Source organism: Ochotona curzoniae, unplaced genomic scaffold (assembly GCF_017591425.1).
Source record: "Ochotona curzoniae isolate NIBS_2020 unplaced genomic scaffold, NIBS_Ocur_1.0 contig_66, whole genome shotgun sequence".
Classification (NCBI taxonomy): domain Eukaryota; kingdom Metazoa; phylum Chordata; class Mammalia; order Lagomorpha; family Ochotonidae; genus Ochotona; species Ochotona curzoniae.
In genome coordinates, this window is record NW_024466512.1 from 3088395 (window position 1) to 3101938 (window position 13544).

The window sequence follows — 13544 nt, forward strand, 5'->3', positions numbered from 1 at the left end:
TGAGACAAGCAAAGACTTGCCAAAGACAGCATAACAATCAAACAGCCATGAAGGAAATGACAGGTTTGACTATTAAGAATCAAATAATTCTATCTGATACAGCTACATGGGTGCCTACACCTGTCAGGCAACTGTGCTAAAATGGCCCCAGAGGGAGATGAGCAGAGAATCTGGGGCGGGGGTTCATGGGAGAAAACGGCACGGCTACTCCAGATGCCCAGTCTACGGACTCTGCAGAAAAATGCCAGCAGAAACAACAGCGACCATTTTTTTTTAATTCACTGGAGAAGATTCTAGAAAGTACTTCTCGTTGAACAAGGCTGGTGAGCCTGCAACTCACTAAGGTGTTTCAGGAGAGCGACTGGGCTTCAGAGTTGGAACCCCGCAGCTGCCTGTCCATCAACTCCTGCAGCAGCGCCCGTGCCAGGGTGTGCGTGTCTCTGACAGCCCAGCTTGCGGAACTGGAAAGCGAGAAAGCGTCGGGGTCACTGGTGCAGGGATGGCCGAGCCAATGTCGGTATGCACGTATGGAGGAATATGACAGAACCGTTAAACACACCAGGTGTGAACCGATTCACGGGAGAAGCCATAGGAAACATGCACTGGCCTACGTCCACGCTGCGTCAGCGGGAGCTCACAGCAACCCGCCAGTTCCTCCTGCAGAACGGGACTGGACGTCAGCAAACAGGAAGGTGTGTCAGACCTTCCTCCCCGACTCTGAGTACACGCATACTTGAAGAGGATATACACGTTCTGACCCATGAAAACATGCATGAAGCAGATAGGTGATAAAAAATTTAAATAATACAGTGTAACATTTCTAGTTACATAATGCCTGATATATTATCATGTAATTAGATATTGCAATGTTAATAAAACAGAAATTTGGGATGATTAATATACTGAAGAATAAGGGGAGATGCTTTAGAAGAGTCTAAGTGTCACATTATTTCTAGATTTGCTGCAGATGGTACAAATGAGGAGACGGTTGTCTAATTTTTGTTACCTGTGACACAGTTTTTGACTGAATCACCCACTAGGTATACATAAATTCTTCAGGTTTCCTCTCAGGGAACAATTTGGCCCAGGAAATAAGCATATTATTTGCATCTGGAAGCTTCTTTTTATCTCTAAACTGTAATCAAATAGCCTAAGTAATAGTGATGACAAGTAAAACCATCATGAGTTGAAACAGCCAGAATACACACACACACACACACACACACACACACACACACACACACACACACACACACACACACACACATATACAGAGACATACACATACACACTTACACACAAGCACACACACATACTATGTTCACTGAAGCAGCATTTCAGAAACTGACACGCCAGTGGCCAGCACGCTGGGGCATGGGGTTTACAGAGTTGGGACTCTGACCTGGTAGAGCCACGGGCAGGAGAGCACATCAATTCTAAAAGTGAGCTGAGTTCCCCGGTGCCAACGTGGCTCCTGCCCACGGCAGGTCGGGTGCAGACCGTCCTGGCAGCCACACGCGGAGGCCTGGCGGCCTTCCTGCTCCAGGAGCCCCTGCTTTGTCACGGAGATTCAACAGCTTCTCTCTGAAACAACTCCATCTCCCGCCTCGCTAAACTGAGCAAATGCCCTGAAGGCATAATTGTCACTCCAAGAGCACACACCGCAAATTCCACTTCCGCACCTCAGAGGAGAGACCAGTTAAGTTGGAGGATTAGGGATGGAAGATTCTGGCACAGACCAGCAATTTGAACAGGATTCCTCCACAAAGGTGTGCCTACCCTCTTCTCTTACCTGTAGTTCAAAGTTGGCTTGATCCAGAAATTTTTTGTTCAGCATATCTGCATACTGATTAATTGCACGCAGGAAGACTCTAAAAGATCAAGAGAAAATGACATAATTACACACTTCAGCGTCGGCACCTTTATCAGCCTGACATTTCAATTACACACAATCCCAGACTGTCTCAAGCGAGAATTCTCCAAGTTCTGCGCAAAGTTGTGAGATTTTGCCAATGAAAAGCTCACAAAATTCTACGCAGATGTTCTCGGAATTAATCAAGAAAATTAGCAGACACAGAATGAGGGAAATGGACCAAAATAACAGCTTCCAAAAGTAACATTCGAAAAGTATCACCAAAAAAGTCTAATAAAAGAAAAATAGAAAATGTACAAATGAAGTCCTGCTCAAGTTGTGATGTCTTAATGGACTATTATTAACGTGAAGTGTTTCCGGGCGGCCTTGGTAAGCCCTGCATTTGAAAGCGCTCTCTGACAACACTACCAGGCTCGGAGCAGTTGGGCACGATATCCCCTCGCCAGCAAGTACAGCTAACTTCAGTATCGAGTGGCCTAGCCAGCACACGCTAATAGTAATCACTGTGTAACTGCTTAACAAATACCAAAAACTGGTAGTGGCTCCACAAAGGATTTGACCAGAGTCTGAGCAGGAATTTTATCTAGGCGTTCTCCCTGCCTGTACTTGTTACTTTCTGTGCCGAAACATGCAATGTCAGTTGTCACCAATGACCCAGAGTTCTGTCCTGCACCAATTTGTAAACTCGGCAGGTTTGCGGCACTGCCCTGGACGCTTGGCCCAGCTCCGTCTTTTGCAACGGCCCTCTCCCTGTGCACACACAGAGAAGTAAGCGAGAGGAATTAGCAATAGTGATGATAGTTCCTCTACTTAAAACAGTTGGCAGCAACCACGAAGAAGAGAAATCTGGGGGACTCGCTGGGCACTGCTGTTCCTGTCACAACATTATCACCTTCACCAGGGTGAAGCTAGGAGCCTAGGGAAGCTTGGGGCCCTGGCTGACGCACAGCCCCCAGAGGCCAGTGAGCTAGAAGTGGGGAGGAGGGACACTCCATCCTGGCCCTGGTCCCCTCCAGCCTCCCACAGCCCTCACTGCCACGGCCATCGCAGCCAACACTCTGCCAGCAGTCCTGTCAGGGGTCACACATGGTCAGGGATGGCATTTGCTGCTGCAGTCACCGGAGCAAACAGTAGACAGCTTTGCGAGCCCTTCCCTGGAACCTTATCTGCTGTGGGACTCTGGGTGCGGCTGGCCGAGCTACTTGTTCATCCATACGCCCCTTTTCCAGATGTGTTCGCTTTCTTGGGGATCCCTCAGGGGAGAAGCCATGAAAATACAGATCTTGAGCCCCACATGGAACGTATGGAGGCAGCATGTCATCCCCAGGTTGCGTCATGCCTGCAGAGGCATATGCCCGACCTCAGAAAGGAGCCCAGCCACTAGGAGCAGCTCTCCCACTGCAGACCATCCTGGGGGGAGGCACCCCCTTCAGCTACCCTCCTCCCTCCCGGCAACCTTCTGACCCATTGCCAACTCATGTTGTACATCTATGAGTGCGAACTTTGCCATCTTCGGAATAAAGTGTATCACTTTGTGCTTCCCATGGAGTTCTGTACCTAGGATGCTTGTCTATGTGCCAGGCAAGGGCCCAGGATAAATACCAGTACATCGATGTCCATGGCATAACCAAAAGCAAATGCAAGGATATAGAGACCACTGCCTTGTCCAACACCTGGCCTCAAATTGCCAAATGTTACAAATATGGGACATCCATTTGAATTTGAAAAACAGTTTTCATTGCTGGATTTTGTCACTGAATGAAAGTAAAGGCTGAGTACAGAATATCTAGGAATCCTGAGAAATCAACACCAACCCAGGACAAAGACTGCAGAAACCAACATATCTCATACAAACAGAATGTCTTGCCACTCTATGAAGCCCTCTCGTCCAGGGCTAGGGTCTGCTGTGTCATGCCCACGCCTCAGAAGCCTAGGGCGGGAGGCTAAGGGGCAGACGGTCTGCCTTAGCCATCTAACTCAGGACAAGCATGTTCAGATTGCATCTGGGGCATGCATAGCACGAACCCCACGCACTTGTGGACTGCAGCACCCTGTCCTGTGGGGTAGGTGCAGGTGGAGCCCGGGAACTGAGTGGACCATCATGTGTCCTGGCTGTTCCCCAGGGCACCCTTGCTTCTAGCTTAACGAGGACGCTATCTCCATTGCTCTATGCCAACGGTGACAAGTTACTAGAACATGCATTATTATTACAGGGTAATTATTTTGCCTCCAGATAGCACCCAAACAGTTGCAATATGCTTCTTCTAATTAAGCTCTGGAATGATTTCAGTGAGTTAAATAAAGAGATTACTCAAATTATCTTTTTTTAAAACTTGTCATGCTGAAATAATGTGAAGTCTAAACAAAAACTTTTTAATGAACTGACAAGTGAGAGAGAGCAGGGCTGAGTAGATTCTATAATTTAGATTCTCATAAAAATTTTTAAAAAGCCAGGACAAAAGTAAACCAAATAATGTGAAATGTGAGTTGGATGAAAAGAACTAAAGAGGTGATCAAACATAAAGCATGATTAATGCATGAACTAAACAGGAGCCAAGGCTCGGCCCCAGTGCATCGAGGGCCTGTTCCTCCACAGCACCAGCCGGGGACTGGACGGGGAAACACTGAGAAACAACCCTCGGCCCACCGGGAGACAAAGCAGTCCGCTAAACAGGCAAAAAGAGACAGAAATGGATGGGACTGACTTTGTAATAAAAATAAATAAATCTTTAAAAAAAAGAGAGAGAGAGAAATGGAGACTGACTTCTGGGTAAGATGGTCTACCACCTACTGAAATTTATAAGCTATTTCTAATAAATGTCAAACCAGGGCAAATCAATAACAAAATCATTAGAAGCTTCGGTATAACTAGGTGTGTTGAGTCCCAGAGGACTATGGGAAGGACCAGACGCTGGCCTGGGTGTCTGCAGCGTGGGCGCAGCTACTAGCCACGAGCTCTGGTCACCTCTAGACCACTCGGGGTCATGGTGCTATTTCTGGCACTGGAAATCAGGGGGAAGGTGAGGTGGGATGCATCCAGCCTGTTTACCTAATCACCACCTGTGCTGGACAGCACTGGACTCAGGTGCAGTGGCCTTGTCTGCCTGGCCATGTGGCAACTGGCCCATGGGCAGACTCAGGTAAAACACTGTGCAGGCTGAATGAATGTGGATGGATGGGCAGATGATAAGTTGGCCTAGAAGATGAGGCACTGACCAGTGGGGGCGGCTATTAGGCAGCCTCTGGCTCTTTTGGGGAGTACTTGGAGTCAGTCTAGCTTTTCTATTTCTCAGGCCATTAGCGAGGATATGCAGAAATCTAAGTAGCCATTAGTTTATTACCTAGAGATCTCCAGGAGCCCTCTGTGCTCAGAGCCTTCCTCCACCCCTGCCAAAAGCAACCACGTGCACAGCTTGTTCCAGAGAGGGACAACCCATCCGTTCTCCACCCAACTGGGGACTCAGCAGGGTGCAATGCTCAGAGGCTACACCTAGTGGGAGGGACAGCAGAGTGGGTGCACCCAGCAGGGAAGGCATGAGGCAGACTCACACAGCCAGCCCCGGCCTCCACCTGCCAGACAAGCCGGGGACCCAGCATGGAGACAGGTCATTCCCATCCAAGAGAATTCACTTTTTAACAACCAAGGTTAACACAGGAGAATTAAGTATTTTCAAGGACCCTGTCCCAAATGGTCATTTAATAGAGATCTTTTCCACCATTTTTATCCTATGGAAGCATTTGCTCGTAATCTACCATTTTAGAAAAATAAAACTAGACACAAACAAATAACACAAATGATGAAGAAGAGTGGCAAGCCGGAGAGTCTGGAGACCCGCACACCCTCCTCACAGTGGCCAGGGTCGCCAGATGGAAAGAAGCGTTGTCCTGGTGACTGGTTCTCGTCTCTGGGGTATCAGAGGCCTCACCTTGGTCAAACCATCTTAACATCGCCTGCTTTTAAAAGGTGAGCCAGGAAGAAGCCCCCAGCCCCTACAGGTCAACAGCCCAAGTACGAAGGCTGAGGTCTTCCTCTTCTTCCCTGGACACAGCATCTGGTCAGCTCCCACTAGTCCAAAGATGCTTCCATGCGGTGCCAGTGTAAAACTTGAGTTTAACTGCAGTTAACACACACACATTTGTGTGAACTCAGACTCCCTCTGTGAGCCAGCGGCTTCATGCCCACACAGAGGTTTAGCCACACAGAAATGACAAGAACGAGAGGTGGTACACCTTTGAGCCAGCTTGTCAATCATTCCGCTGTGTACACGCTCATTGGTAAGCACACACACACTCATCACTCGCCATTTCACAATAAAATTTCAAAAAAGCCACGTTGAAGGGAATGAGATGAGCTGCCTGGGTTTGGCGGAGTCTCCTACAGAAGTCTACACGTGGTGCATCAAAGCTCCCTGCAAGCTTGGTCCTCACGGTCTGCTTGTTTCTGACCTGAGATTAAAGGGAGGAAAGAGGTGTCTCTACATGAAAAAAAGCCACTGGAAGCTAGGACCTGCAGGGACACATCACACAGCGTGGCACCACATTTGGAAAGGAATCCTACAGTTCCGCGTGTCAGCGGGCCGGGTGTCTAAGACATCTCCACCTCTGCCTGCCCAGGCCCCAATCCCAATCACACAGCGCTCAGGAGTCCCTCCCGCCCCACCTCAGAAGGGGGCTTCAGACACAGCGAGGACTCCCCCAGGAGACCATGCTGATAATTTGCCCCCTGGGAATGAGCAGTCCCTGGCAATTAGGTGTTAATCTGGGGGGACGGGGGACTTAGTGGAAAGTCATCAGAAACCAATTTAACTGTTTCAGGCTCCTGGCACAATTACCAGCACTCAAATGACTTTATGATGACAGAGGCTCCAGCGGCTGTGGCATCGCCCTCAGCATTTGCTGTTTCCAGACCTCAAGATGGGGGTGCTGGTGATGCAGAGGGGAAAACGCGTGGACACAAAGCCCATTTCTCAGTCTGGGAAGCTGCGTTTCTCTTATTCCTTCCCAGAACTGACTTTAAGCTGCATAATTAGATTGTACAGTTCAATAGAACATTTAAATACTTCTGGCATTAAAACAAGCAGCTCGGGGGTGGGGGGAGTGGTGGAAATGCATCCTCTAAGAAAACGTTTTGCCCAAAATGAGTGGAAAGAAGGAAACAAATTGAAAGTGACATATTGCAGCCCTGCAGAATAATGAATCAAGGCATAGGGGATGCAGACTTGCCTTGAAGCCGCTGTAGAACTGAGGGATTCTGGGACGAAGAGGTGACCACGGGTGAAGCGAGGAAAGGGGACACCCTTATGGAGGGGAGCTCTTCTTCCGCATCTTCTGGCACAATCCCCCACCCCAACCTCACGGAGCACCAGAGGGGCCGGCTCTGGACTGTCTCGGTTGTGGGCTGTGCCTCGCTCACTTCAGGGGTCCTCCAGAGTGAGGGCACACTACACCACCCCTGCCTTCTGCCGGACTCAGTGGATTGCTGGGTTCATAGCTACCCAGTTCCCACCAGAATTGCACTCATGGCCATGGATCACTCAGGGCCAGAGGTGGGGATCCCACCACTGGGTGGCCCCAGTTCCTCTCCCCAACAGCCACCCTTGGTTTCTGTTGCTCTCTGTTTCTGAACAATCTCCTATGTCGCAGTCACGGCAGGGTTCATGTAAGGGTCCTTGCTTAAGCTGCAGCAGTCTGAGGGTCTCATCTCTGACGCTGTCCACTGGGGAAACGGAGGTTCAGGGAGGTAGACGCCCCTGCATCGGCAGGGCAGGTGTGGGCCACACTCCTCACTGTAGTGGCTGCCTCAGCAGCTTCCAAGGTGACCCATGGAAAGGAGCATCTCCAAAGCCCCCCAAAGCAGGCACCTGGGAAGAGATGGGGGAAGAGGCACCCCCATCTTCAGCGCAGGAGGCTTTGGGCTCCTTCTCCCTTTTCTCACCATCACCAACTATGAGAACCCCCGGAAAACTGAGTGACAAGTACAGAGACGTCCCACATACTCCCCAAGCCCCCACCGCTGCCTTGTTCAGTATCCCCACCGACACAGCACACGTTACAGCGTGGAGCCCCGCGCTGCTGCATAGGGCACCCCAGGGGCCACACTTCCATCACGCTCCCTCTTGGTGCTGACCATTTGGCGCTGACCGTGAGATGCCCCGTCATGTCCCCGAGCACATCCACTCTGATGCAACCACTTAGCCCTGCTGCCCAGCCCCAGCACCTGCCGAGCTTTCTGTCTGTTCCAGAAGACCTGACGGTTGAGAGGCACTTGCATGTGGTCCTCTGGGTTGGTTCTGACTATTCACGTGGTTCTTTGAGTTTGATCTGATCTTTGGCAGATCCCCTGGTAACTAATCCTGGCAGCAGAAACTGCCAACCTCACAGTCTGTGGGGCAGTCACAGTGCCCACCTGGACAGGCGGCAGGGTTCACGCTGCTCTGGGCTCCCAGTTGATGCTCATAAGCAGCTACGTCCTCCTAGATGAGAAACGGGCCATGGACTCCCGGGAGGCCCCATGGTCACAACGCAGCGGCCGCCTGTGAAGGGCACTGATGACGGCATAACTAAACCCCTGCCATCCCTATCTAGGATGCCACGGAGAACACCGCGGCTACTCCATGCCAGGCCCATGTCTGTCTGTCCAGAAACAGGCTTCCCTTCTCAGCTACAAAAGCCCCCACAGCCACTCAAAGGAAAGCTGGGTGAACCACAGCTGCCTTGGTGCATAACATCTGTTTAAAAAAGCCACAGTAACAAAATACATGTAACATGGAATTAAGTGCCTTACCCACGTTTATGTGTGCAGCAGTGGGTGTAAGTCTATTCCGCATGGGTTCAAAAGGAACCCGCCCAGCTTGCCAGAGAGAAGGCCTGTTCCCTTTGCCCGCTCTCCTTGCTCCTCTGGCTCTAGGAATCCAACACTCTCAGCTGCACACAGGTGCCACACCACGGCCGGGCACGCGGGACACTGTGAGGTGAGGCCAGCTGGGCCAGGAGGACAGCCAGCCATGTTTGTTCTCCACGGCAAGATCCAAAGGGTTTGATCTCACAGAGGTATGGAGAGAGGAGAACCCTAGTGGAGGCTGGGAAGGGGCTGGGAAGGGGCTGGGAAGGGGCTGGGAAGGGGCAGGGAAGGGGCTGGGAAGGAGCCGGTGGGAGAAGCCCTGAATACAGCTGGCTGGGAGGAACCTGCTGGAACAGGTGGAGCAGGCTGCACCGCAGTATGGACAGACTCCTACTGCTGCACACGCAAACTTGGTGAAGGTGCTTAGCTCCATTTTATATGTATCTTGCCACCGTCAGACCTTTCTCCGCTGAGACTGATCCTGGATTCAGGCTTGTCCCTCCCTCTGTCCCAAGCCCCTGGGCAGCAGGGCCACTACATCAGTAAGGATACAGGAGTGTCAGATTCCTGGAGAATGCAATCATTTTCTCACCACTTAGCTGGATTTGACCATTCCTCCATGTACACAGACCTTAACTATTGCATTGCCCATGATAAAAGCATGATATTCTTTGTCAATTAGGAGAAACTCGTACAGCCTCCTCCCTCGCTCCACGCCTCTTCCTCCTCTCCCTCCACCTCCCGCCCCTGGTGAAGTTAGTGACACCTCGGGGGATGCAGAGTTTTTAAGATAAACACAGCAGAAATTGCCACAAGCAAGTGGCAGGCAGCAAGAAGTCAGGACTGCAGGAGCAGGGAGGGAGTGACAGAGGGACAAGCTGAACCCAGGACCAGTCAGTGCCAACAGAAAAGGGGTCCGGCTCGGCCCCAAGAGCCCACAACGCTGTACTGTCACGGGTAGTTCCCATGTTCTAGTTATGCGGGGGTGGAGTGTGCACGGAAGAGAGAGCTAAGAACTCCTGTCTGGGGCAATGAAACATTTTGGAAATTACAAGGGTCGTACAGCATCGTGGGAACAATCAATGCCACTGAAAGGTACACTTACAAATGACAGAAGTGCGACTTTCACAGTTTATATATTTTGCCACAATAGAAAAAGAAAAATAGAACAAAGATAAACAGGACATTTTCAAGCAACAGCAGCAATGGGAGTCATGATTTTTGAGTCCCTAGCATTGGTGTGACTCAACTCCACAATTAAAAAAGGAAAAACAACAGGCCCAGCGCAGTGGCCTAGCGGCTGAAGTCCCCACCTTGAACATGCTGGGATCCCATATGGGCACCAGTTCTAATCCTGGCAGCTCCACTTCCCATCCAGCTCCCTGCTTGTGGCCTGGGAAAGCAGCTGAGGATGGCCGAAAGCCTTGGGATCCTCCCGCATGGGAGACCTGGAGGAAAGCTCCTGGCTCTTGGTTTCAGATCGGCACAGCACTGGCCATTGTGGTCACCTGGGGAGTGAATCATTGGACGGAAGATCTTCCTCTGTCTCTCCTCCTCTTGGTATATTTGACTTTGCAATAAAAAATAAATAAATCTTAAAAAAAAAAAAAGGAAACATCAGAAATTGAAGCTCTCTGACCTTTGCTGCCCAAAACACCAGGCTTGTTCCAGAGTGGGCTGGGCACTGGGGTCAGTGCCAAGGTGTAGCTGCTGAAGTCGCCTCCTGGGACATGGCATCCCCTGGTAGAGCGCCACACTGAGTCCTGCCTGCCCACTTATGATCCGGCCCCGTTCTGGTGAAAGCAGCGCACCCACAGGGAGACCAGCTGGAATCCCATGTTCCTGGCATTGGCCTGGCCCAACCAGGGCCATTACAGCCATTTGAGGGGTGAACCCTCTTATGAGAGATCCCCCCACTCTCCTCTTTCCTTTCTTCTCTTTTGCTCTTGTCATCCTGTCTTTCAAATAAATATGAAAACTTTAAAAATATGCATAAGCAAAGAAATACACATAAACAAAAAATCTGCATTTTGGAATGAAGCATCTGTGGGGGAGGCCAAAGTGCAGGCAGACTTTCATCATGTGACTCCCGTCATGTGACTCCCGTCATGTGACTCCCGTCATGTTTCCTGTGCACTTATGCTCACAAGCTGAGGTCATGTTTCACGGGAGGCAATTCTTCACTTGTGGAGGGCTCAGCACGGTCAGGTGAGTTTTGCTAACCTTACAATGGCAACAACCACAGAGCCCTGTGTGCTCTGAGGCCCCTGCTCCCCCCAAGCACAGGTTGTAGAGGCGGCCACAAGGCAAGCCCCCAGTCCATCAGGCGTTCACTCAGTGCCCCTCTGTGCTGCAGCTGAATCCCCAAACGGGGGACCCACCCCAAGGGCCTCTTGGGGAATACCCCAGGGAGCCGGCTCCAAGGCATCCTGAAAGGAACCAGGAGAATGAAGGAGGAGGCCTTCCATCAAGGGATTTGATGCTCAGAATATTCCAGCAGCGCCCAGAATCTACCTACTTGTTTACGGGCACTTGGGTCATTGAGCAAACTGCTGTGATCTGCTGGAGGTTCAACTGCCAACAGTTAAAGACAGGCCTTGAGCCTGCCCAGCTGTCAAAGGGCCTGAGAACGCCCTGAGCAGCGTCCTGGCAGCTGGCGGCCTTTCCCACAGTTCTCCAGTGTCTGCTGCTGGGAAACGCTTGCGGTTGACCTTGGTTTTGCTTGCAGCAAGCCTGGTGAGTCTCTCCTTGGGGTGCAAACTTTGGGGAGGAGCTGGGAGGACAGCCTTGAGGGCCTGGGCCATCAGGACATGTCCCTCGCAGGCCAAGAAATCAGTAAGGATTTCAGTAAGGATGCTGAGCTCCAGATCAGAGGAGCTCCGGATCAGAGGAGCAAGGAGGCTGGATCTCACCAGTCATGCAGTCACCAGACCGGTGCTCCAAGCGTGACAAGGACACACAGCAGCCAGCCGCCGTCCTCACCGTGCTGCGTTTCTGAAGAGGTCTCCGAGGATCTTCTTGGCTTGCAGGGAGCACTGGAGAATTCAGGAGATTAATAATGACTGCAGAAGAGCCGCCGCTGTCAGAGCTGGTGGGAGCAGGGAGCGCCTCGTGGCTGACAGCTGTCAGCGCTTCGATTTTCCGGGTGGCTCTGAATCACTGTCATTCAAATGTCGCACGTGGGACTTTATCCAATGGTCTCTCATCGTGCAAAGTGGCAGATAAGAGTGCAGCCAATTTCCAAAGGAGAAATTGTGTCTGGTGAGGCCTGGGGCCTGCTCACATGCGAGGACCATGTCACTTAACAGGACGCAGAGGCAGGACACTAGCCCAGCCCTCCAGCTTGCTTCCCTGCTGTGGGCTTGCCCTGGAAGGGCCACTGCCTTGGTAACTTATCCATTACTGTATAGCAAATGATCACAAACTCAGGGAGTCGACAAAGCATCTCAGAGTTTCAAAGGTCAGAAACCCAGGTCGGCTTGGCCAGGTCTCAGAGGACTGAGACCAACGTGGCCACACTGGACTCGTATCTTCCATGCCCATCCATGCTGTTGGACAATCCAGGGCCTGGGGCCAGCAGGCCTAAGGTCCTGGTTTTCTGGCTGACCAGCATGTGGTGGGCACTGTCCACCCTCTGCACCCAGGGAAGGCCACACATTCTGTCTCAGGCTCTTCCTCTGCCTTCAGGCTAGCCATGGCTCCTGGGACCTCCTAATCACTCATGCCCTTCCTTCGCTACCAGACAGAAAACCGTCCTTGGAAAGGGGTCCTGGGAGTACCTCGGGCCCACCCAGGCAATCTCCCTCCTTCTTGGCTAACTCATTAGGACTCACTTGCACCTACCCATGGCCCAGCTGGGAGCTCAGCCAGGCTCCTTGGGGCCATGAGCAGACTTCTGCCAACCACAGGCTGCTCCTTCCCTATGTGGATAACTCCAAGCACTAGCTTCACAAACGGACTGCTTTCCTGGGCCCAGGACTGTGAGCTTGCCCAGCAGCCCAGGATGGCCACAGTGAAAGGCTGTCAGTACCAGGCTCTCCTTGCTGTGGGCCCCAGTGCTGGTCTGAGCATTTGGGTCAAGACAAAAGACCTCAATAGTGAAGGTAAGCTTGGAAGACAAAGCCAGAAACAGGACCTGGCTGGAGCTGCAGAGCGGGGACACTCGCTTGGAGGCTGCTGAGCTGCTCAGCTCCGGTCTAAGCAGGTGATGTCTGACTAAGCTCATTGGTTCCTGCATTCAGTGTCACCACCAAGACCATGAGAGCTCAAGAACTAATGATTCTCTTTCCCCAGAAGTCCAGGGGATGGCACCGGAACGGCCATTCACGCAGACACACTCCTCAGAAGCCCACAAGACGAGGTTTCCCTCTTACCAAGTGTAGCAAGATCGTGCACAGGAAGGCACAGACAGAGGGCTTCCCATGCTTGTCGGATAATCCTGAGCTGTGAAATACAAAATATCCAAGGCAAGTCTATGAGCCAGATGCGACCCTCTGCATTTTCTGTCCGTCGGGTTCTATTGATCCGCAGCCACAGCCCACATGGTAACAATGCAAAGACCCACACCTGTCCACAGTTCCCACAGCAGCTCCCGGTTGCAAACTGTGCTGGGAAACCCGCTAAGGGTTCTGCAGGGCTCCAGCTGGGTGTGAGTTGAGGAGCCAGGCTCTAATTGGCAGGCGGTCAGTAACTTCTCACCGAAACCTGAGAGGAAAAGCTTGGGAGTGTGCTCTAGGAACAGCACAAGTTGTTACAAGTTATTTTCTTCTGCACAGATCATTTTTTTTCTTTTCAAAAATTTATTTCGGGCCCGGCGCGGTGGCACAGTGG

The 13544-nt window shown here is 51.5% G+C and overlaps 1 protein-coding gene across 2 annotated transcripts in view; it reads right to left on the bottom strand.

Moving 5' to 3' along the window:
- Positions 1-13544, bottom strand: part of DOCK1 (dedicator of cytokinesis 1) — a 410700-nt gene that overhangs the window by 78832 nt on the left and 318324 nt on the right. For both annotated transcript variants that reach the window (XM_040991937.1, XM_040991936.1), the window contains exon 30: positions 1793-1871. In XM_040991937.1, coding sequence (XP_040847871.1) covers positions 1793-1871 — 79 coding nt within the window. The remainder of the gene's footprint in view (positions 1-1792; positions 1872-13544) is intronic.